At 31.7% G+C, this 24,600-nt stretch overlaps 2 protein-coding genes across 5 annotated transcripts in view; one reads left to right on the top strand and one right to left on the bottom strand.

Moving 5' to 3' along the window:
• LOC148613816 (activating signal cointegrator 1 complex subunit 3-like) overlaps positions 1–24,600 on the top strand; it is a 204,081-nt gene that overhangs the window by 114,854 nt on the left and 64,627 nt on the right. The gene's annotated exons all lie outside the window — the stretch shown is intronic.
• The window catches only part of LOC148613819 (mannan-binding lectin serine protease 2-like), a 43,857-nt gene continuing 30,243 nt past the window's right edge, over positions 10,987–24,600 (bottom strand). For 2 of the 4 annotated variants that reach the window (XM_088587455.1, XM_088587457.1), the window contains exons 2-6: positions 22,631–22,727; positions 18,615–18,896; positions 15,725–16,069; positions 15,299–15,433; positions 10,987–13,114 (exon numbers count right to left, since the gene is read on the bottom strand). In XM_088587455.1, coding sequence (XP_088443581.1) covers positions 12,909–13,114; positions 15,299–15,433; positions 15,725–16,069; positions 18,615–18,896; positions 22,631–22,694 — 1,032 coding nt within the window. In that variant the 5' untranslated portion in view covers positions 22,695–22,727 and the 3' untranslated portion in view covers positions 10,987–12,908. Of the gene's footprint in view, positions 13,115–15,298; positions 15,434–15,724; positions 16,070–18,614; positions 18,897–22,630; positions 22,905–23,989; positions 24,044–24,600 lie in introns of those variants that run through there. The other 2 variants (XM_088587456.1, XM_088587454.1) reach the window with 2 other exon arrangements.

The following is a 24,600-nucleotide window of genomic DNA, read 5'->3' on the forward strand; positions in this document are numbered from 1 at the left end:
TATTGTAGGTTTAAGGATGTTGACTGCTCTGTTTAAAAATAATAAGGATTTCAAAGGGTTGTGAAATCTTTTAAGATCTTTGATGCCAGAATAAAATAAGAATAAAAAATCCATGGGTCATTGAGCTTGTTTTTGAGATATAAGCATTTAAAATTTTGATGGGAAATGAATTTCTCTAGATTTTCCGTAGATGTTATCTATTAAAAATACTGAAGAAAATGAGCATGAAAATTGCAACTTGGGGAGTTTATTTATATACAATTTACATTTTTTTGTAGCCAAAGAAAACTGTACGAATATGGGGGGGTGACCCTATATGGGAGGAGTTGTTTGAGATGGGAGGACTACTGTACATGAAGGCAAGGACTTTTACACAGTGGTTTAAAATAACTTTAAATTAAAGTCTTTGCCCAGATGACCTTTACAGTTCTCATTGTATTGAAGATCATGAGGTAATCCTCTTGACGACAATTTTTTAGTGTAAAGATCTTGCAAAGTCATAGTTCCAATAATGTACAAATGTTGAGATAATGTTTCAAATCAGAATCGGGAATTTCACTGCATGTTTGGGAAATTGGGTTCATATTACATTTTGGAAATGGGGTGGAAACTTGAACACAAAATAAGGGTTGGAAAATCACTGAATTCACCTGTGTATTTCACAATAACCTGTCTTAGAAAGAATATGATGAAGATATCCCTTTGTTGTGATATCATTGTAAAATTAATCTGTGTATAAAGACCACCTGTCTATTAATGTAACCAGGATGTTTCTCCCCTTAAGGCAGGTTTCACTTTAGTATTAGTTGATAGAATCACATAATTTCAGAAATTTGATGAATTTTTAGAATTGATAAAAAATCATTGCAGCAAAACAATAAATAAAATTGCAAGTACTTGTATTTGTTTTATCAGGTATGTTTTGGATGGTATGTTTTATCAGGTATGTTTTGGATGGTATGTTTTATCAGGTATGTTTTGGATGGTATGTTTTATCAGGTATGTTTTGGATGGTATGTTTTGGATGGTATGTAACTCCATTTGTTTGTTTTATTGGTTTGAAAGCAATAGAGATTGGTCAATATTTTATTGTGATATTTGATTGTGTTTTATGGGACTTTGTCCGATAACTTAAATGATGCATGCTTGTTTTCTTGTTGAATACAATACATACCATACTTAAACGCACGCGACACATGTTTCGTCATCAAGCGTCGTTAGGTTTTCGCTTGGGCGATAAAGTTAATAACCAAAATCAGTTCATTAAAGTGATTTTTTGTTGGATGGAAACAATTTCAGTCTGTTGTGTGTTGTTCAGTTCATTTTTTTTTTTTTGTCAATAAAATCGTCTCATAATCTGGAGATTCTCAAATTACCGCAATCCTGGTGGCAAAGTATAGATTTTAATTTTATCTGAAGCCATGATTTTTATGGTTTATCAATATTGTCCTGAAAAACAGCTCTTCATGTTATTTTTGTTTATTTTGTTTTTGTTGCTTTTATTAACATAAAAATTATACTACTAGCTTCTTACTCTACCGGTGCACCTGGTCCATGCACCCAGTTTTTAGTGGAGTCCAAGTTGCTCATTCGCTTTTGATACTTTGTATGTATGATTTTAGTTACTGTATGTTCTTTGTTCTGTATGTCTGTTTTCCATGTCTGGTCTTTGTCTCTGGATTATATTCTTTTGATTACTGCTATAACCTTGGTTCCCTTGATTTCTTTTCCAAAGATATGTTTTATAATAGGACAATGATATTTCAGTTCTGAAGGATTTTTTAGGGTGAAGTGAATAGTGGAATACGTCTACATTTCCATCAGGTAATACAATGTTGATAATCAGAGATTTTCGTAGCGTTAATTTATATAAATTGATATATATTCCAATATCAATTTTTTTCCTCAAAAAGGAAATGTTTTACTTTATTAAGTAAATTTTGGCTGTCATAGATGAATGAATTAGAAATCTAAACAAAGAAATTGGTCACAGTGAAAAGGGCAATGGTAGTACATGTATAACAAAAACATGCAAGGTAAAATTGATATAAGACTTTCAGAAGTGTCTGGTTCAGACAGGTTTTCAGATTTTTTTCAGGGTTTGGTTTAGACAGGTTTTCATATTTTCAAGGTTTGGTTTAGACAGGTTTTCACATTTTCAGGGTTTGATTTACAGTTTAGACAGGTTTTCACATTTTTTCAGTGTTTGATTTAGATAAATTTTCAGATTTTTTTCAGTGTTGGGTTTAGACAGGTTTTCACATTTTCAAGGTTTGGTTTAGACTGGTTTTCACATTTTTCTCAGGGTTTGGTTCAGACAGGTTTTCACATTTTTCTCAGCGTTTGGTTTAGACTGGTTTCCACATTTTCAGGGTTTGGTTCAGACAAGTTTTCACGTTTTTCTCAGGGTTAAGTTCAGACAGGTGTCAGTGTCCCTATCTTACTCATCCTTACCACATGCACAGTTCATGATTTTCTTGATGTGCAATTTAAAAAATCTTTTTGAAAGGTATTAACTGTATTAATATATAAGTAAAACAAAGTATTATTTAAATTTGGAATTATTTTGGATTTTAGAAAAAAAAAGAAACAAAAATAGTTTGCAAAACTAAACCCCAGTCTGTACATTGGTCATGCTACTTTAACTAAGGGGGTTTATAACTTTTTACCTTCCATTACCAAATAATCAACCCCTTAGCCATGCTGATATGACTAACCTGCTAAGTGGGAGTAAGTTTATAAAAAAAACTTATTTTTTCAAATTTAAAAACAATACCAATTTCAAATATATAATACCTCATTATAGTAATAATTTTATAGAATAAGGTTTTAAAAATCAAGCAAATAGGTGAAACTGAGTTTGTGGAAAAGAAAGAAAAAAGTCATAAACACAGGATACTTGCTGTGCACATGCACCAAATTGATGGTTTGCATGCATAAGATGCACAAAATATATGGTAAAATGAGAATTTATACTCTAGATCAAAAACTTAATTTGGATATTAGGAAGTCACTGTTTTTGAAGGTTTAGGGCCTTTTGACCATGTCTAAATCTTAAATAATTTTCTTCATATTTAGGTTAAAAATGTTGCATGTTAAGTAGTACTCCAGCTAAGAATCATGCAAAATGTGATTCATGCTTGGAAAGTCTACATATTTTTATTTTTGATATTTTGTTTAAAATGCTTTAGTAAACAGAAATTAACATTTTGTTTTTTGTATAACCCATGCTCACAGGAGATAAAAATTGTATAGAATATGCACTGTAGAATTAAAAATTAAGGGAGATAACTCTGTAAATGACACTCAAATACAATAGAATCTATTGGATTTTCAATGTTGATTATCTCCTAAGAGCAGGCAGACTTGAATGACTAATTACACATTTCATAGTATAGACCCATGAAACAATTTAATTACAAAAATAAAAATATGTAGCCTTTTTTGGGGTGTATCACATTTTTCAGATTTTGCATGATTCTTACAAAGACAGCTACTTAAAAAGTATCAAAAGTGATTTGATACAATCTAAGTGAAAATATGATAGCCAAAATGGTAAATTTAATTTAAAGTGGGTTTATTCATTAAATTGATGAAATGCAGGTGTCTGTATAAGATGAAACGATTTTCTACTTGTTTTTAAACATACCTGAATTAATTATTATGAACAGGTATTGGTTTTTAATATATTGTATAGGCCTTATAAAGTTAATTAATTGCTTCTCATGCTCTACCGCATCTCATCTGAGGTTGTCTTGTTACCCATATTTGTTGCCATGGGAATGAAGTAAAAATTTTAAAAAAATCGCCTTTGTCATCCTTTTTTTGGTTTATTAGAAATTAGGAGTAAAATTAGCTCTATCCCGCATAGGCAAAGCCTAAAATCAAATTATAGATATATAAACTGTATCTCATGACTTATTTTGTGCAATAAAATGGTAAAAGCAATGTCTGCTTCCCTCTTTAAGTTTTCATTTAAAATTGCCCGAGAGCCAAGACATTAACTTTGAAAGGCCTTTCAAGATTTAAGATTAAGATCTACAATAAAAATCTACAGTTTTAAGTTTCATAATGCCAAAAGTTTGTTTGTTTGTTTTTGGGGTTTAACGTCCGAGCAGCAAAATTTCAGCTATATTCAGATGATGAACATGAAATTGATAAAATGAACATGCAATGATGATGAAATGAAAAAGGGATGGGACACAAAGACAATGGGGTCGACAAATTTTGATTGCCACTGGAAATAGGGAGAGGTGGGTAGGGTCGGGCAATTTAGCGAGCGAGGAACGTGTCATCTTTTCCAACACGGTGCACCACTATGGTTTGCAGTCAGGTTTTCCGTATTATAGCCTGACAACCCCAGCATGTAACACACCAGGGGTACCCCATTCCACCACCTGGGGCACACATCCCAGTTGCTCTGTGGGCAGAGCCCCCTAGCCTCCGGCTAGGGTTCTGAGCACTATTTAGTCGCCTTTTACAACAAGCTTAGCACTGCTGCAGGCCTATTCTTTTAACACCCGGATCTGCACGGGTACATAATGCCAAAAGAGCTTGTAAATGGTATATGAAATTTGATTGGCTGTTCATCTAGATCATCAAAATACACTAAAACTAAAATAGAAAGAGACATTGCTGAGAAGGGAACAGGGGAGATATTGGCAAGGGAAAGGGGCAATGCTAGCACGGGAAAGGAGCAATGCTGGCAAGGGAAAGTCGAAATACTAGGAGGCCTAGGGGGAGGGGGAATATTATTATGGTGCAGATTCCGTATTTCCGGTTAGAGATGTACAGTGTAATCAATTTTAGTATTATTTAAAGAAATCAAGTTGTCATTAACTAACAAATAAGGGCATTCATGGGGGATATCCCCAGTCTACTAAAAAAAATTGTCAAAGTACAAATCCGGTCAAAGTTCAATGAATTTCAAACCAAAAATATTTTGACAATTTTACCAACCACACAATTTGATACCCATTAATTCATAGTTTTTGATAGTTTTTTCCCCGCCAAAACAGGTGTTCCATATCTTTTTCAAACCTTTTAAAACAAATTAAATACCAATCCTTTAAAAGGGTTACTCTGTGATTTGTAGGTATCCAAAACATTGCATGTTAAAATATATTTATTTAAATTTTCAGTTTCCTGTATGAAAAGTTTTGTTATGAAATGGAGGTACCTGAAGAGTTGACATCTGTCACACCAAGTCAATGATACCCCCTTTTTTGTTCAGAAAATCTGACATGTATACTTGACACTGAAATTGAGATATGTAACTTTGTTTTTTGAATGTCATTTTATTTTCTTCAAAAATAGTCTTTTTATAACTTGTGAAGGTTCTATTTCAAATTGTACACACCCTTTTTTCCAGAAATTCTGACTTAAATACATGACACTGTAATAGCAAACTGAACTTGTCTATTATTTTTAGGGTCTTTAAAACAGTGGTTTATATTCACTTTCCATTGTTGGAGTTGAATTTCAAAAGTGAGAACAGTATAGCCATTTTTTATAGGATTTAATTTTATAGTATTAAATGAATTGGTACTTTTCTTCCATTTGGACTTAAAGGGAATGGCAGTTTCGTGTTTTTATTATACCTATCACTTTGTGTGAGGTATGTAGTGATCATGGTGTCAGTTTGTCCATCTGAACCTGTTTACAGTTTTCTCAGCAACTACCTATGCCAGATAAAAATAGTCTTGTTTCCTGCTACCAGCAGGAACAGAATAGGGTAGTTAGGTAGGAGAAAAAGTTAAAATTGAGTTATTTAATAGGGAAACAATCTAGACTTTTTTTTATGCCATATTGCAATGCAGTATATAATTCTTTTTTTATGCCATATTGCAATCCAGTATGTAATTCTTTTTTTTTATGCCATATTGCATTGCAGTATATAATCCTGTTTTTATGCCATATTGCATTGCAGTATATAATCCTGTTTTTATGCCATATTGCATTGCAGTATATAATTCTTTTTTTTTATGCCATATTGCAATCCAGTATATAATTCTGTTTTTATGCCATATTGCATTGCAGTATATAATCCTGTTTTTATGCCATATTGCATTGCAGTATATAATCCTGTTTTTTGTATATGCCATATTGCAATCCAGTACATAATCCTGTTTTTTTATGCCATATTGCTATCCAGTAAATAATCCTGTTTTTTTATGCCATATTGCAATCCAGTATATAATTCTGTTTTTTTTTATCTTTATTTATTTATATGCCTGTTTTTTTATGGACAGATCAGCTGTACCATTATTTTCTGTCAGTCCATAATCACAGGTCATATTATAACTCAAAAACACTTTGAAGGATTGTGTGTGTCCAGATATTGTATACCAAATTATTTTCATGGAAATTTTTTCTTTTTTTTTTCTTTCAGGATGTCAATTCTATTATGCTTCTGTTCGTTTTCCTGATGATTACTCTGTTTAACATATCTCCAATAATGAAAGGGTATTTAGGTCACTTTTTCTTGCTTCTTAGGTTATTTGATATAAACGATTTTGGGTCAGTTTACACTGAATAAACAGTGAAAAATCTATTTATTTTAATTCAAACATACTAAAAAAAATGAAATAAAAGAAATTGTTTTTAATATGAAATTGACATGTTTTAACGGGCATCAATTCTGTCATTTGTCATCAATTAATAGCACCATTTGAATTGACTTGCTTGCGCATTGGGATACCACGGAAGTAGTTCCATAGTAAGAGAGCATGGCTATATACAATGTTAGGTTATACAAAATGGACTGTGTTGGTCAATAACACTGAACTATTCAGAATTTCACAGAAATTAAAATATTCACATATTGAATAAGATAGAGCACCAGGGATACCATGTGCTTCTGTCATGCTGTAGGTTCATATAAGTAGTAGTCTTTGTAAGAATCACACAAATTCTGTAAAATTTGATACACCTAAAAAAAGGCTACACATTTTTATTTTTGTAATTAAGTTGTCTTATGGGTCTATACCATGAAATGTGTAATTATTCAATCAAATCTACCTGCTCTTAAGAGATAATCAACATAAAAAATTCAACAGATTCTATTGTATATGAGTGGCATTTACAGAGTTATCTCCCTTAATTTTGAATTCTACAGTGCATTCTATATAATTTGTATCTCCTATGAACATGGGCTGTATGAAAAACTGCATGTTACTTTCAGTTTACTATGACATTCTAAACAAAATATCAAAAATAAAAATATGTAGGCTTTCCAACCATGAATCACATTTTGCATGATTCTTATGTGGAGTGCTACATACATATTTCAACTTCTTATTGATACAAGTCTTACTGTATTCTAACTCGACTGCTGTAGTTTAAATAACCTGGTTCTTCTTCCTACTGGCAAGAAATGGCTGAAGAAGCTTTTTTTTTCTCTCTTTCCAATGCAGTTCAACTTTCAGCTATTCTCTTTGGCATTACATAAAAACTGAAATTGAAAATAAAATTGTTCTGTGTGTCTATGGAGTCAGGATTATTGGTGCTGTTTTTCTGTATATAATTCAACTTGAATGGCCATCTGTTTTCAAGGACATTGGTCAAAGGTCAAGGATTTTCAATTACACTGTATGTAAATTGTATTAATTTCTAATACACCTACATGTATATGGCCTGGTTTACTCTGTTTTTTATTGTAACATATATCTCTGATAGCAAGCAATCATGGTTTACCACTAAGAATGTCAAGGATTAAGTTGTACCATCAGTGTTAGTATCATTGTCATAACTCAGATCATGTGACTTTTTGAATATTGGCAGTCAAGTGTACAGAAAAGAAGTTGAATAATTCTATCAAAAAGTACTAGAATTATTGAATACCGATCTTTTGACGAAATTATTTTTGGTTATTTGTATGTGTCTGTCTGTCTGTACTAATGTTTAATTGGGTAGATTAATTCCAAATGCCTTGAGGGATTAGTCCTTGAACCGATCCACGCAATGATTTGACGGATCGATGACTGTTGACTGATTGATCACTGACGGATCAATGACCGGTGACCGATCCGATTGCAGTTTTGTTATATAAAATGACTTAAGATCTGTTTTAAATAAAAAAAAATGTAAAAAAAAAGTATAAATTGATGTTTACATCTATGACATTATGTAAATATGTGTAAAATTGACAAAGAAAATACCATAAAATACACTGACCGCTCTGTGGTCACGTGATGCGATCACCAATTAAAGGGATGGGTTTGATGGATTGATGACTGTTGGGAAACTGATGGTTGATCGATGACCGATCACAATTTTTGTTGCACAGATCGGTTCAGGTACTGTATAATATTTATTTATATTGAAGAATATTTGTCTTGCCTTTTGTTTTATATGTTTTTTGAAATTGAATTCTTATCAGACATTGAATATGCTCTTTTTAAATTGTTTCTTTGAATATTTCACCAAAATGTTAGCATATCTATGAAATTTTCTAAAAGAAAATGGTCTTTTTTTTTAAGATTATGGATGAATTTGTGGAATAATTATGTACCGGTCTGATTCCTTCTGAATATTATGTTTTTAACCATGGTAGTTCATTATCCAGACCATTTACTCAAAACAGGTTGAAGCTTGTTCATAAACCAGACCAGTTGGTGCTTGTTCATAGTCCAGACCAGTTGGTGTTTGTTCATAATCTAGACTAGTTGGTACTTGTTCATAAACCAGACCAGTTGGTGCTTGTTCATAGTCCAGACCAGTTGGTGCTTGTTCATAACCTAGACCAGTTGGGGCTTGTTCATAAACCAGACCAGTTGGTGATTGTTCTTACTTAGGACCAGTTGGTGCTTGTTTATAGTCCAGACCAATTCGAGCAGGTTTGTAATCAAGGCCAGTTGGTGCTTGTTCATATTCCATAATAGTTGGTGCTTGTTTCTAACCAAACCAGTTGGAATATGTTCATAACCCAGACCACTTGGTGATTGTTCATACCCAGACCAGTTGGTGCTTGTTCATAATCCAGACCAGTTGGTGCATGTTCATAGTTCTGACTAGCTGGTGCTTGTTCATACCCAGACCAGTTGATGCTTGTTCATAATCCAGACCAGTTGTTGCTTGATCATAGCCCAGACTAATTGGTGCTTGTTCATAGCCCAAACCAGTTGGTGCTTGTTCATACCCAGACCAGTTGATGCTTGTTCATAATCCAGACCAGTTGTTGCTTGATCATAGCCCAGACTAGTTGGTGCTTGTTTATAGCCCAAACCAGTTGGTGCTTGTTCATACCCAGGACCAATTAGTGATTGCTTAAAATCCAGACCAGTTGATGCTTGTTCATAGCCCAGACCAGTTGGTGCTTGTTCATACCCAGGATCAGTTGGTGCTTGTTCATAGCCCAGACCAGTTTGTGCTTGTTTATAACTTAGACCAGTTGATGCTGTTTCATTAACCAGATCGGCTTGATTGAGTATGTTAAATTCAGTTACAATTGCTTGCATTTTTTTTCCTTTGTATTTTGTCACTTCAGACTTAATTTTGACTTTGGTTTTTCGATATTGAGAAACTTATCTCTTCAGAAATGTTTCAAATCTATTATGTGGGTTTTAATTATTGTAGTTACCAACCAATCCTCTATTTTGCAAGAATGCTGTCTTAACAAAATTTCTGATTAAGTTGCCATTTGGTTAATTGATGCCCTCATAGAAATATGATTTTCTCATATTTTTGGATCCAAAATACAGTCCAGATACATCTTCGGTAGAATCAAATTCTTCAACACATATATTTTTACTATGTAAAAATTCAGCTTAACCACAACAATGTGTAATTCATGGTTAATTATACACCACGAGTGTCTTTTAACAAAACACACCTGTTAAATAGTCAAATGTAATTTAACTTTACCTTAATGACTTTTTTAAAGTGGCCCTTTTATTGTGTTGATGATATGATAATACTAGTTAAAATGTCTTCAGCGAAAGTCCATTGAACAAATAGGTTTTGTCAGTGGTCGGTATTATAATGTATAAAAGGACTATCTTTTTGTTGACTCCAGAGAAATTTAATAATAGATAATTTAGCCTACAAACAAGCATCAATCACTGTCTATACATTTTATATATATATATAAATGGTCAAATTTGAATTTTTGGCAAGTGTGGGAAAAAGTGAATTTTTCAAGTGTCTCATGTATCATGAAGGTCTTCGACCTGAGTATGTGTTGTGTACAAGTGGGATAATGTATGCAGGGGATTGAAATGGCAGTGTAAGCACATCTGGGAGAGTAAATGTGGGGGAATGAAATGGAAGTGTCAGTACTATCATACTATGAGTTTTATATAACAATGGGTAATATTGTATTGGCTAATCCTGCTATATAGTGGATTATTAGGTTCTTATTTACATTTGACTATATACTTTTTATAAGCATGACTTCGTTGATTGTTCCAAGGGAATTTAATAAGGAAATAAAAAGCTCCCCTGCAGTTTAGGTTGGATTTTGATATATCAGAAATATAAGGAATAGAATTATTCAATTGTATTTCTTTATCTTTCCGATATCTTAATATTTACATAGTGTGTAGAGCTTTTCCAGTTTTGGCACATAGAATTTTGGTGTGATTCATTCAAAATTGGTTTGACACTTTGTTTTCAGAATGTAACACAAAAACTTTTTGTTGACTTGCATGCTTACGTTTTGACTGATATGTTAGTTTAGGCTATATGTCTGTCTGTCTGTATGTTTAATGTAGTATAACTTAAAATAATTAGAAGAATTTTTGCCCGGTAAGAAGAAAGGTTCCTTTTGAATTTCATTTTTATTAGATCTTGTGTATCTGAGTAAGTACATGTTTTGTCTGACTTTACTAAGCAAAAAAGGGGGATGGGTGTATCATGTGGAAGAGCAGCTGTTCAAAACATTCCAATAACCTGTGTAAGCCAATGTAATTGTCTGGTGCCAAGGGATTTAAGATTAGAGCTGTTCTACTCTTTACCAAGAAGCAAAAAAATAAAAAGTACATCATATTTATTTTATCATTTTATTAATTTTAATATGATTTTATGAATTATGATAATGACATATATTATACAACTCAATGAATGGAACAAGATATGAAAGTATAATGAATATAAATAAGAGTAAGACATTTACAGCTAGGTTGAGGTATGGAGAACAATACAGGAAAAAAAGCATAAAAAACTATGGAAGGCCATTGGAAACATCATTATGCATCAAGAACAACACAGAGACACAAAAAACTAAATGAAGATTTGAAGATTAAGTGTTTTGACTTCATTGAATTAAGAAATGGAATTGAAAACATAGTTATGAATATGGTTCAAGTTTTTGCCTAATATTGCCAAAATGATTGGTTTCTAGTTTCTTTAGTGACAAAAAGTAAATTGTTTAAGCAACTTGTAGTTTTTGGTAAAAGAAAAAAAAGAAGAGATTTATTTACAAAAAAAAAAAAAAATAGAAAAGGATTTCTAAAGAAAGACAAGGTACATTGTAAACAAAATTTTTTATACATGACATTCTGATAAAAGATGTCAGGAACAGAATATGGAAAAAAGGGGGAATGATGGTTAGTTTAGGTTGGAAGCATGTTGAAGCATAAAGCTCTTTCTATTATCATGTATGACAAACTCTGAACAAATTCAGGGGTATGAAAAAATCAGTTTTAAAAAATGTTTCATGTAAATATGCCCTGAACTGTTTCAAAATGTGTAGTTACCACATATTGAATTTAGATGTAAAGGCTGTCTGATAAAAAACAGGAAATTTGCAGTGAGTTTTGAAATTTGAAATGGATAAAAAAAAAAATAATAAAAAAAAATACAGAAAAATTTCCAAAAAAGGGGGTTAAATTAGTGCTAGATTTATTAAATTTATTTAGTTTCTAAATAATGTTTACATCTAAATACATTACATATGGAATGAGGGAAAGTAATGAAAAACATAAATAAATAATGAATGATCAAAAATGATATTGCACAGAAAAGTGTGTCCTATATTTGGCACATATCACAGTTAAGGTCACAAGTTTCTCTCTACCTTGTGGTATAATATATATAATTGCACAGTAACAACTCCATTTCACAACCTTAGTAATAGAACAATTGTTTCCCTAGAAGGTTTTTATTTTTGAGTTTTGACCATGAACATTGAAAGTTCTTAGCAACATTTTAAAAAGTTGCTTCAGTTTTTTCGGAAAAAAAAATTAAAGATTCATATTTCATGTAAGTTCGCAGGTTTGTATTTGAAAGGAGCAAATTTGTAATTTTGCCATGTAAACAGATGATTTGTAGAAAACTCTCAAAAATTCTAGGAAAACAACTGCTAATACAACAGAGGACTTCATCTGGTATTTAGCATTTTGACAATGGATAGTTTTATGGATTTGAAAATCGTTGAATTCTGTCTACCTAATGCTGCTTGCTGCAACTACTTGGAATTGTCCTTGGGACAAACAGCATGATTTTTTGTATACAAGCAATGTCATATGACTAGAAGATGAGTTTATGTGATCTTTTTTCTACTTCGTTGATGACAGTCTAAGTGTCCTTTCTCTTGATCATAACTCAGACACTAATAGCTCATCATGAGGCTTATATTGCACTTTAAAAGAGACATTAATATGATAGGCACTTAAAACTATGGTGCCAGCAAAATGTGACAAAAGTATATAAACATATGTGTATCAATCGCTGAGATGGTTCTGGCAGAAAGTTTGATTCAAGTACAAACATAGTACAATTCATTGCCATTTCCTAATCATTTCACATTTTATTTCACTAGCATCACTAGGAAATTTTCTTTGCTTGTTATTTCATCCATTTGGATCTCCTCTAGTATTTTCAAAAACAATAAACCTGCCATTTTTTGCTGAGATCACCTGAATGCTTGTTTTGATTAGATTTAAAGCACTTAGTGTTAAGCTCCTTTGCTACACATCCATATAATTGTAACAGTGTTCTGCACTTCGACTATGTCTGAATTCTGTGCTGTTTCTGTAAGCTGGATTCTGAACTTCCATGAATCTATTTTTATTGTCTCTCCGTCTTCGGTCTTTGTACCATTTGACAGCCAGTAATATCAGAAGGATTACCAATATCAGACTTAGAGTACCAATTACTCCACCTACTATTTCAGCTGAAATAGAAAATAATTTAATAATTATTTTCAAACTGTCATATTGTCTTTGACCTGCATATTTAAGTGACAGTTATGTATTGAAGTATATTACAGCAAGTAAAACAGTTGATTTCAGGAGATAAAGTTGGTCATCTTTTGATTGAATGAACATTACCTGTTGAAATGTCTTCTGTAGTTCACTTGATACAATTGATTGATTGTTAGGGTTTAATGCCCGAGCAGCAATATTTCAGCTATATTCAGGCGATACAATTGAGAATGAACTTAGAACTTTCTATAGATCTTTATTGTAATTGAATATATTTTTGATAGAAACATGAAATTTCCCAGTTGATTGTCTAGTTAACTTTAAGGCAATTTATCAGGTGACTCTCCCTGAAATTAACTATTTTTCTTGCTGTAGTTCTGTTGTGCTTCAAAATTTATTTACTGGTTGACTTTAGAGGGTAGACCTAGGGTAAGGGAAACAACTCTTACAGATCATTGGAATGTTTGTATTTACCATTTTACATCAATGTCATTTGAGCATCAAAGTAACTCTGACTGATTTCATTCTGTTTCAAAGGAAAGTTTGAAAGGCTTCGGTGAAATTGAATATGATACAAACATATCACTGATTTCAAGAGTTATTTTCCTTACCCTTGGTCTACCTCCTTAAGTTGCTTGCTACATCTCCTATGGAAGGAATTAATATTTACATTCTCAAAATAACAAAGAGTAGCATCTGTTTTTAGAAAAAGGGGGTTTCCCTTGACCTGATTGTTCCTTCATCTGTCAGTGCTTATATTTAGACACAGACACCTTGTTGACACGTCTTATCATACAGATCATGATTATTTTGGTGTTTAATTGAAAATTCTGCTGGTACCACAAAGATAATAGATACACCTGCAGACAGAAAATGCACATTTTCTGCAGGTCCATGTGCAGACTGAGTGCATTTTGATTTATTGATCTGCATTATGATGTGCACTTTCAGACATTTGCATTTGAAGACTCTTTTGATGAATTATTGAGTATTTTATTGTGCTGCATGATTTAGAAATAGATAGCTAATGCACCTTATTCATTTTTAAACATGTCTGGTGTAACTCTATTATTACAATCCAATATGGATAGTAAAAACTTCATAATCTTTGTTAAAAAAAGCTTTTGTAATCAGAGAAAATTAGCTGATTCACAATGCAAACTGATAAGGCATTTTGATTTTATGAGGGGTTCAGGATGGATTTTTTTACCTATTTTATGGTTCAAATTGATTAATTAAACATTGATCAAGTGGATATTTGTATAATTATTCACCTGAAAAAATATTGAAAAAGAGATTAGAACTGGGTCGTCAGATAAAACAATCCTTTATCATCACTGAACTGTAAGGAGAAATTAATTGAAAAAAAAAATCATTTTGGACTGAGTAGCTTTGCTGGAATCATTGATCAATGTCATGGTCTCAATGGCGTTAATTGGCATGATATGGGTATTGAATCATATGATGACATGTTGGCACCATGATGCATGACAGGAACGCTTTTATAGAACTGATGTCAAGTAATTGTCTTTAGAAGAGATCATAAGAAATCCAGGAAATCGAGAATGAACTTAGAAAGGAAAAGGGAAACTGTCCATGTTTCAATATATTATGGATTACTTAAAAGACTCCTTTTCAGCTTCCTCACTTGTTTTTGCCAAATCCTATTCATTCATTTTAATATAGTATCATAAAAAGTTCAAAATATGTGAGGTATTTCCATCGTTTTATTTACACATTTTGTTTATCTATACTAAATTACTTTAATTAGTTGCTTTCCAAAATACAAATTGGTTTGCAGAATTCTCCGGATGCAACGGAAACAACGAGAGCTAATGATCAAGAGGTTACAATTCTTACCAACAAGAAATTCTTTCCACGTGAACTTTTGTCATCTTCCGTACAAAAAGAATTTGCTAAAATTTCAAATAGATTGCAGACAATGACCTATCACATAGATTGGCATTGAGAAATAAAATTTAAATGAGCTCATAGGAGATATTTGCTTCAATCATGAAAATAGAGGGATCTACTCTCTGGTCAGTTTGGTTGATATAAATATATTGCAGGTATATATATTTCATTTTATTTTTTTCTGCACTTCTACCGAAACTGGTAGACCATGATTTGACTGAGTACATATGTAAACTAACCAAATGGCAGTCTTTCTTTGATTGGATCTGTGTATCCCTGATGGTTGATTCGGATTGGAATGGTCTCGGCTGGTGTTGTCATTCGATGACTTGTCGTTGATGGTTTCTTTGTTGTAGTTGTTATTTGAGGGGATGCTACAACAAATTCAGAATTCCATTTATATTTTTGCAACAAAGAAAGTTTGCATTCAGAATAAGTAGATGTCATGTTTTTGATGGCTTAAAAACTTCTCAAGGCGTGTTGACTTCTGCTCTCTTGAAATAGTTAGGTCTTCCAAATTTTGGAACTTGGGGAGACATGTTTTTGTAGGCAAAAATATTTAACTACTGATTATTTCAATTAGAAAATTTGTTTTTACAAAATTAAAACATTGATTTCAAATATAATGTTTTTGTTAAATCTGAACATGTCATAATTAAAAGTACCTTCAAAATAGAGCCAGAATCCTTTGTGGTTACTTATACTGTTGGTATTCAGCTGAACCAGTAACTCGTTGGATGACATTACAAGAGGCTCGTTCCATCGTTTACCACATAATGTTACACTCCGTCTCCCATCTTTTGCGTACATCCAGTCGATGCAACCAAAACTCCCATTACTCTCCAAATCCATATCAATCACTTGTAGTTTTACTGTTTGATAAGGTTCTACTCTAATGTTCGTAATACAATGATGGTTGAAGCCATAGTTGTTTGGATAATTTGGGGTCTTTATAAATCCTCGTTGTTTTGTTATTAGTGGGGTGTCACAAATATTATATGATTCTGAGGCTGGAATGACAAAAGGAGCATTGATTTAAGACATTGAATTCAACTTGTAAAGTTTGAAATTTAAAAAAAAAAAAGTTCAATTTTTTAATTGCTCTCTTAGTGAAGCCCTAAGCTGAATTTTTAGGCTGTAGGGATGTAAACTCGAAATACCTGACCAATATGCCATTGTGAAAGGAGCATGATAATTAAACCAAACAAAAAAAAGGGGGGGGGGTAAATAGGATGATTTTGATTCATAAGACTATCCAATTTATATCATATTTGTCTAGAAATGAATATTTATTGATTGATTGATTTATTTAAACAAATGTTTTCATAGGAGAAATGGAGTGATTACTGTAATAAAATCTTAGAGATATGATTTGGGCTATCAGGGATATACTCTTGATGTTTATCATTACTCTGTTGTGCACCTTGATGGCTTATCTTCTGGAAAGTCAACAGGTGCTTGACAAGGTGATGATTTCTCATTGCCTGTCTTAAGAACTGGTGTAAAGAAACTTCATGTTCATAAACCATTGAAAATTGCCTGTTTTATCAATTATTTAAATGTTTGTTGAATTTTAGTCTTCAATTTGAGTCTCTGTTTTTATAAAGGTAATGTCATTTACATTTCAGATTCATCAATATTTTTTTTTTGTTCTTTTATATTTTATTGAAAGAAAAATGCTTTTTGATATTTTTTTTTATTGATTATGTATTGTGAGACATAAATTCTGATGAAGTTTTGCACATTATTTTAGCCTTTAAAAGTTATTGCTTTAATGTTAGTTAACCACTATAATTTTCTATGATGTGCGGAATTAGGTCAAATTGTGAATTATAAATACGTTATTCAACATTAGATCTAAAAAGATTTGATACAGCTGCCACTATATACAGTAGTAAATGGAACATCTGCCGCCCAAAAATGGGGAGACAGATGGATATTTGATTTGTCGTCTGCTGATAAAAATTGGAGGGAAATGTTTTGAAATGCAAAACAAATTAAAATTTCATCCATTTTTTTTTCATTGACCCAGACAAAATGCATCTATCAAATTTTTTGTACTGTAAAAATGGAGTAAGTTTAGTTGTAGTTTGCTCCTAACTGTCAAAACAAATCAATACCTTGTTTGTTTTGAATGCTTTGAAGTGTGAACTTCTGAATAATGTATTTTTGATGCAACACATGTTGTAAATAATATGATAATTCTACCATGAAAATATGTATAGTAAAATTCTAATATGCCAAACTTACGATATTGTTTATGTATAGTAGATTTTTATACTTATTGATCATGCTGTTTCAGACGCTAATAAAAGAATGCATTTAGCTGTTTTTTGTTGAGATAGAAGGAAAGTATTGGAAAATTCTAAAAGTCTGTTCTAAATTGTTTTAAAATTCCCTTTTAAATGATAGACAAGTGCACTGGTTTTAAATCAATTTGTTCTACTGAAACTCAAGCAGAAGTCAAAAAGAAATGAATTGTCTATGTTATTATGTTAAAATAAGGTATTTAAAAACTTATTATAAAAATTCTTATACATATATATATTAGCTTGTATTTACAAGCAGCATTTTAGAAGTATAGAAATCAAGATTTTTACTGTTAAAATTTGCATTTGATGGCTTCAGAGTGAGGTACAGTGAATTCTGCCTAAACTAAACCTCTTTGAGTTTCAGACTTATAAAATTTGTTTTGGTTTAAAAAGGTGTTCCCTACAATTCAGGTTTGAAATACATTTTAACTGATATAAATGGATGTTTTAAGTGTCTGCTTTAGACAGGGTGTCAGACTTTTCATTGTTTTGGTTTAGACAGGTATTCTATTTACTATTAAGGTTCAAAATACATTTTAACTGATATAGAGGGATGTATAAAAGTGTTTAATTTAGACAGGGTATAGACAGTTTTCACTGTAAAAGAAATGTTGACCTGAGTCTCAGCCAGAGGTTAATAGAAACTAAGACAAATTATACCTATCGCTGTTATACATATGCTGCATATAAATATTTCATTTCACTTTTCATTATTTTTAGCAAATTGATGTAAAAAGTCCAGCTGTGATAATGGCGTGAGCACAAAATTGATGTTGTTACCTGACGAATGGCAATGTTTTTATTTGTATGCTCCATTAATTGTATTGATTTTACTGTTTTTATGATTTATTTTATCGCACTTAATATTCTGGCCTTGAAATTAGTTGACAGAATTACTGAACATATTGGGGAACATTTGATTTTATGATTTGATTAAGTTCTGCATTGATCCTATTCTTGCAAGATTTACATTTTGAGGTTGTTGACTGTTGCGATGGAAAGAAAAATTGTAAGGTTGCAAATACTGTTCCACAATGCTCGTTTTGCTTTTTTTAAATTTTTTTATCAGAATTTTTTTTCTCTTTGCTTAAATAAATTGTAAAGAAATAAAGTAACTCTTCTCTCTGTTTGTCTGTAATATCCTGATGAATTTGTAATACATGCCCATACTCTGTAATACTTAACATATATTCCTTCATTGGATTTTGATGAAACTTTCCAGCAGGCTTAAGCTTATACTAACCTCGAATACACTCATAGTCAATCTGATAATAACTGCTGTCTTTCTTGCATTCTGGAATATAGTCATTGTTAGATGGAATGGAAATGGCACACGACTCGCGTCCTACACAGGAATGTTGTGCATGATCTTCATAAATACAGTCTCCTAATTGGTATCCACATTGTCCGCGAGCATTAAATCCATAGAATGTTTTTGTTATTCGCACCATATAACCTGGGCCACAATTGATATTAAATTTATCCTGAGCTGGTGGTAAACAGGAATGCACTGATTGGGTACCTCCTAAAAGTAGATGGTTAGAATAGTTAGCAATGGTGGAACCAAGATTTTAAGTTAGTGGGGGCACAGAACACAAAGTTTGATTCAAACATTTTTTCTGAACAATTTTTGATTGCTTGCCCTACTATATGAAAGAGTGGGTGTTACATGTGTGTTATTAAAATAAAAGTGCAATGCTTTTTCCTATTTCTCCAGTGTTTTACTTCGAACTTTGTCAGTTTTAGGGAGAGCACACACACCCCACCTAAACCAGCCTAGTTAGAGGGAAGTTAACATAGAATTGCAGCCTGGTGCTATCTCTGTAAAACTAATGGATAAAGAATACTATATATATATAAATTTATTTTTGCTTTGATGTATTTTTGTGATTTATGTTGTGGCTATTTTATTTTGCCACTGTTTTAAACATCTCTTAAACATGTACAGTCCTTGAACCGATCTGCACAATGATTTGACGGATCGATGACCGTTTACTGATTGATCGCTGACAGTTTGATGACCGGTGACCAGTCAGATCACATTTATGTAAATATGTGTAAAATTGACAAAGAAAACAATAAAAACCGTAAAATACAGTGACCGCTCTGTGGTCATGTGATGTGATCACCAGTTTAATGGATTGGTTTGACAGATCGATGACTGACCGGAAACTGATCGGTGACCGATGACCGATCGCAATTTTTGTTGCATGGATCGGTTCAGGTACTGTATTCCATAATGAAGGGTCTAAAAAATACTCATGGCGATTTGTTTTTTCTTGCACAAAACTAGCAACAATAGATTACTCTGGAAATTGAGTTGGATTCCAGTAGCAAGTCTTTTAAGCATGTCAAATCTATCAAAAGTCAGGGGAGTAAATAATAATCTCTCTTCAATCATTCTAAAGGTTTGATAATTAGATAATTATAATTTATCATTTCACCCAATAATTATTATGAAATGTAATCTATCCCTATCTGTCATGATAAAAAAAAGTTTTTTTTAGGTAATTCAATTATAGACAGTTAGATTTATGAGTGAAACATTTCTATTTAAAATCTAGGATAAGATTAGGCTAATATTTTCTATATTATTGTTTGTTATTTTTAACTATGGGTAATTTACCCGTTCCTTTGAGAATACTTGAGAAGTATGATAGTGGAATTAACAGCTTAACAAGTTGTTGTAATGACTAAAGGGTTGATGGTATCTTTTAGATGTCAAGTGTTTTATACAATAAAGTTTGGATTGATGATCTTTCTGATTGGGTATTAATAGATTTTGCTGTTAAACCATGAGATAGCTGTATTTTTGTGTTCTGTCTTGAAGAACTTGTTTTTTCATGTATGGGTGTTTGAGGTATGGTCTTTAATGTTGGCTTTTAAAATCATGAGGTATCAAGTTCTTGAGCTATTCTATGCAGTGTAGTCTGTCTGTCTGTCTGTCTGTCTGTAAATTCAGATTTACAAATTTATGGCTGATACTTTTTAGAAATCCTATGAATTTTAAATTCATAAATACTGGAAAAGTACTTTAATTCATGGATACCAATTTTCATTAAATAGGAAAGAAACACAACTTCGTTAATTCTTGAATTCATGGTTTTGAGGTTTTCAGTATACAAATCAATGAAAATTTCCTTTACATTGGGAACCAAATTTTGTAGTTTGGCCCACCCACAAAAACCACAAAAATTGGTACTCCATGAACATTAATACTTTTACAGTAGTTTTATTTTCAGGTTAAATTCTTGGGATTTTATAGATATCTATCAGTTTGTTATAATAAGATACATGAAATAATTTGGCTCATAGGGTAAGATGGTTGAAATGAAAAAGAATAGGTCAATGGAGGAAATGATTAGAAACTATGAATTCAAATAAAGTGAAAAACATGGTCTTAATTTTTGAACTTTAAATTGCTATGAAGGTTGAATGAAACTTTCACCAAACAAATAATTTTATTATAACAGCACTTTATAGCACTGTATACAGATTTTGTTTGTTTTTAAATGGGTGGGTCTTAAAATGTTACTTGTTAATTATTTTTTCTTAATACTGAAACATTCATAAGTTGCAAGTGAAAACTTAATGAATTACACCTTTTTTCAATTTTTAACATGAAATTTCAATTTGAATGCAATTCTGTACTAGGTTAACCTTAAACTTCAAATATTAAAATTTAAAGTTAAACAATTCGTAGCTACAACATAACACCAAGTCAACTGTCACAAACTGAATTGTTAAAATCCTGAGAACGGTTATTGTCTCAGGAAATTTTCTCATGACTTTATGACAGGGTGATATACCCTTTTATGGGATGATAAAGGTCTGATTAATGTCCATATCAGTCGATTGGAATGTTTTCTTGATAGATTAACTCAATAGAAAGATATATTGATGCGATGTTAACCATGCCACACACTCTAAACATTTATAAATATTAATTATTTAAATGACTTGAAACATTTGAGTAGTCTTAAACTGTTGTTTTAGTTGACAATAGCGGTTAAAGGTATTAAATTTATGATGGGAAAATATTATTGTTGTGAATTTGCCCACCTCTATTCAAAGTAGTCACGTTATCGAATTTATAATTCAGATGAAAATTTCAATTATTTAATAAAATCTGGATAAAAGGTGGCAAATTGAATGTTAAATTTATCGGAACAAATAAAGTGCAGAGTTGAAATGTTTGTTAAAGCTCTACATTGCAGCAGATGGGAGATGTAAATTGATATCCACGATACTTTATAAAGAATTTTTTGCGACAAAATCAAAGTTCTTGTTAGAGTTCGGCAGATGTTGCCACCAGCTCACCTAAACATTGCAGAGGGTATAATCTAACCGTTCTACCATGCAAGGAGAATAATATAATAGTTCAAACTGCACTTGGATTTGATTGTAAGCTTCAAATACATTCTATAGCTAAGCCTTTTTGGAAGTTTTAATTAAGTTAGAATGATACCCATATTGCAATGAAAGACTCAAATAATATCATCTGTGTGTAAAATTTTATCACATCGGGAAGTTTTGTAATATGTTACATAAAATTTAAATAAGTCAATTTTAGTTTTAGCATTTTTGCTTCTATGATAGAATGGAGTTGTTATGCATATTATTGAATAATATGTGAAAAAATGTTATAAGTGAAGGCATCCACAAATATTTGCAAAAAAATATGTATATCATCAGCAATGGGATGATTCAAATACGTAAAAATCAAAAACATGGCCTGAAGGCGAACACAAGGAATAAAGACAATCTACAATTTAGTTCTTATCTGGGTTGCATACTCTTATCTGTCATGCGTTGTTCAACTTTTCAAGCTAACTTTCAATTTTGAAAAGGCATTGTAAAGTATGGAGGGAGGGACGCAAGTAGAGATATGTATGAGTGGATGTTCTCTGTATTAACTTACAAAAAATGTAAAACACTCAAAAATTGGCTTGTGCAAGTTAAAACAATGTACTAACTTTCAATTTTGTGTTGGTAGTATAATAAAAAGATTATGGGGTGGGGATGGGGGTGAAGATAGAGATGTATGTGAATGCATTTTAACTCATTATTTTAGAAAAAGTAAAATTCTCAAAAAGTTGTTTGTAAACTAACAACATTATTTTGGTACTTGACTTCTAATATGTAACCATGGTTATTGACTTACATTGATTTTAGTGTATTAATGTAGAAGAAATAAAAATCATAATTCAATTTTAATTTGATGACAAAATTTCATTAACCTAATAGATAGAGACTTACCTTCAGCAACACTGATTACAAAATTCACTATAACAACTACAATCCAACTTTTTTCATCGGCCATAATGTCCAATTAAACTCCCATTATTATCAAAACCTGAATGTAAAATAAAGATGCTGTTTTAACTTCAACTGATTATATTGGTGTTAGGTTTTCAAAGTATTGATTTTTTTCCACTCTGTACACTTTCACTGTTCCACAAGATATGGAAGTTTGTAGTAAATGCTGTTCTACTTTATCAGTAGTACTACAGTTACTTCATTGGGAACACCTGGTCTACTTTTCAATAGTCACCTTTTTAGAATTAATTTTCCTAGTAGCTGATTGGCTCATTAACACATCAAAGAGAACAAATTGATCATGTGTGACCAAGGGGGTGGAGTCTAATTGTTGATGTCTTTTTTCACCTTTTAATTTAAATTTGTTACAATCAAACACAACAGAACTCGCATGTCTGGGGCTATTGCCTTGGGAGGGTTCCATCTGTTTTCAAAGTGGGAATTAAATTATTTGAAGTACCCCAATGTCTTTGAAGTGGATTTAACTGTAACAGACGCAGATAATTTTATACCTGAATATTTGCACAGATATGAATATTAACCCCCAAATTTAATCTCATGGCCACATGACCTTCTCATAAAGTATTGTTATCTGTAACAATGTCTGGTCACACCTGAGTTCAGACTGGCGCGTGGATGGTAGTTATATGATGAATGCGTCTTTTGTTATTGCACATGTCCTCGAGATCTTATCAGGACAGACTTCAAACATTGCCAGCCAATCAGAAACAAGAGATCTTTTGAACAAAAGGCCTGGCTTGTGGTTGAAAGGCACCCGGCACACGACCACAACCTAATGGTTTATCTTTTGTAATCTGATAGGGGGAAGACGATTTATCTTAAGGAAATATGTTATCACCTTTGCTCAAAATAGCGTTAGTTTTGAGATGATCCATCTGTCCAAAAGCAACAGATGGAGTTGGAAATTTGGTGTATAGCAATTTTCATCAATTCCTTAGTTGTTTTATTCTAAGCACCAAGCATGGCATTGTAGAATTATAGTATTGGTAATGTAGTAGAATTTTTACCCTGTGGTAACTTCGGAATGAATATTTTATAACATATTTGTTCAGCTATAAACTTCTTATCGATCCAAAAAAAACAGCTTGAAGTTGGTAAAGATATCATCAGAAAATGTAAACATAGAAAAATCATGAAATATTTATCTTAAAAGATGACATTTTAAAAAAAAGAAACAAAAACAAATAAATAATAATACATGTACTAGAATTGAATGAGTTTCTATTAATATCTTCTCAGATATGAAATGCTATTTGTTAAAGAATCATAATATTTTACCTTACATATGTTGGTTAAAAATCCTTTCATGTAGTATGGTAATTTTTCATATCATTGAAATGGAATTTAAGATATATTTGTATATGTATAAAGTGAATTGATATGAGGCGTGTCTGTTTTTGGAAAAATTTCGTCAGATTTATTTTTGTCATCTTTTTAAAATGATTCAGGGGTCAGAGATTAACATTTTGTTTGACATTATCATATACAAATTAAACAGGTTCTCTAAATTTAGTTGCAAAATTAAAAATAAATCACTCTTTTGATTACCAGTACTTTGTTATCACAGATTGGTCTAATTTAGCCTAATTTGAAATGGTTTGTGTGTTCTTCATTTTTCTATCATTATTAAATTTATGAATGGGAAATTAAAAAGAACAGGCTAATACACAGGGATATGGTGTTGGGTTGGGTCTGGGAAAATGGGGTTTTAGGGTGGTGGTTGGTAGGGTGGGGTTGATTAGCCTGGGAAAACGACTAAGTTGAAGTACATTTTTTTTGGTTTTTTTTAATCTTCTCAATATATATGAATGATAAACTTAAATATGAATTCCACTGCAAATAGTGATGGTCACATCACCAAAAATCCTTAGTTATTAATAAATGAACCC

The sequence above is a fragment of the Perna viridis genome, chromosome 6, assembly GCF_037379345.1.
Source record: "Perna viridis isolate PV_CMFRI_1.1 ecotype Kerala chromosome 6, ASM3737934v1, whole genome shotgun sequence".
NCBI classification, from domain to species: Eukaryota; Metazoa; Mollusca; class Bivalvia; order Mytilida; family Mytilidae; genus Perna; species Perna viridis.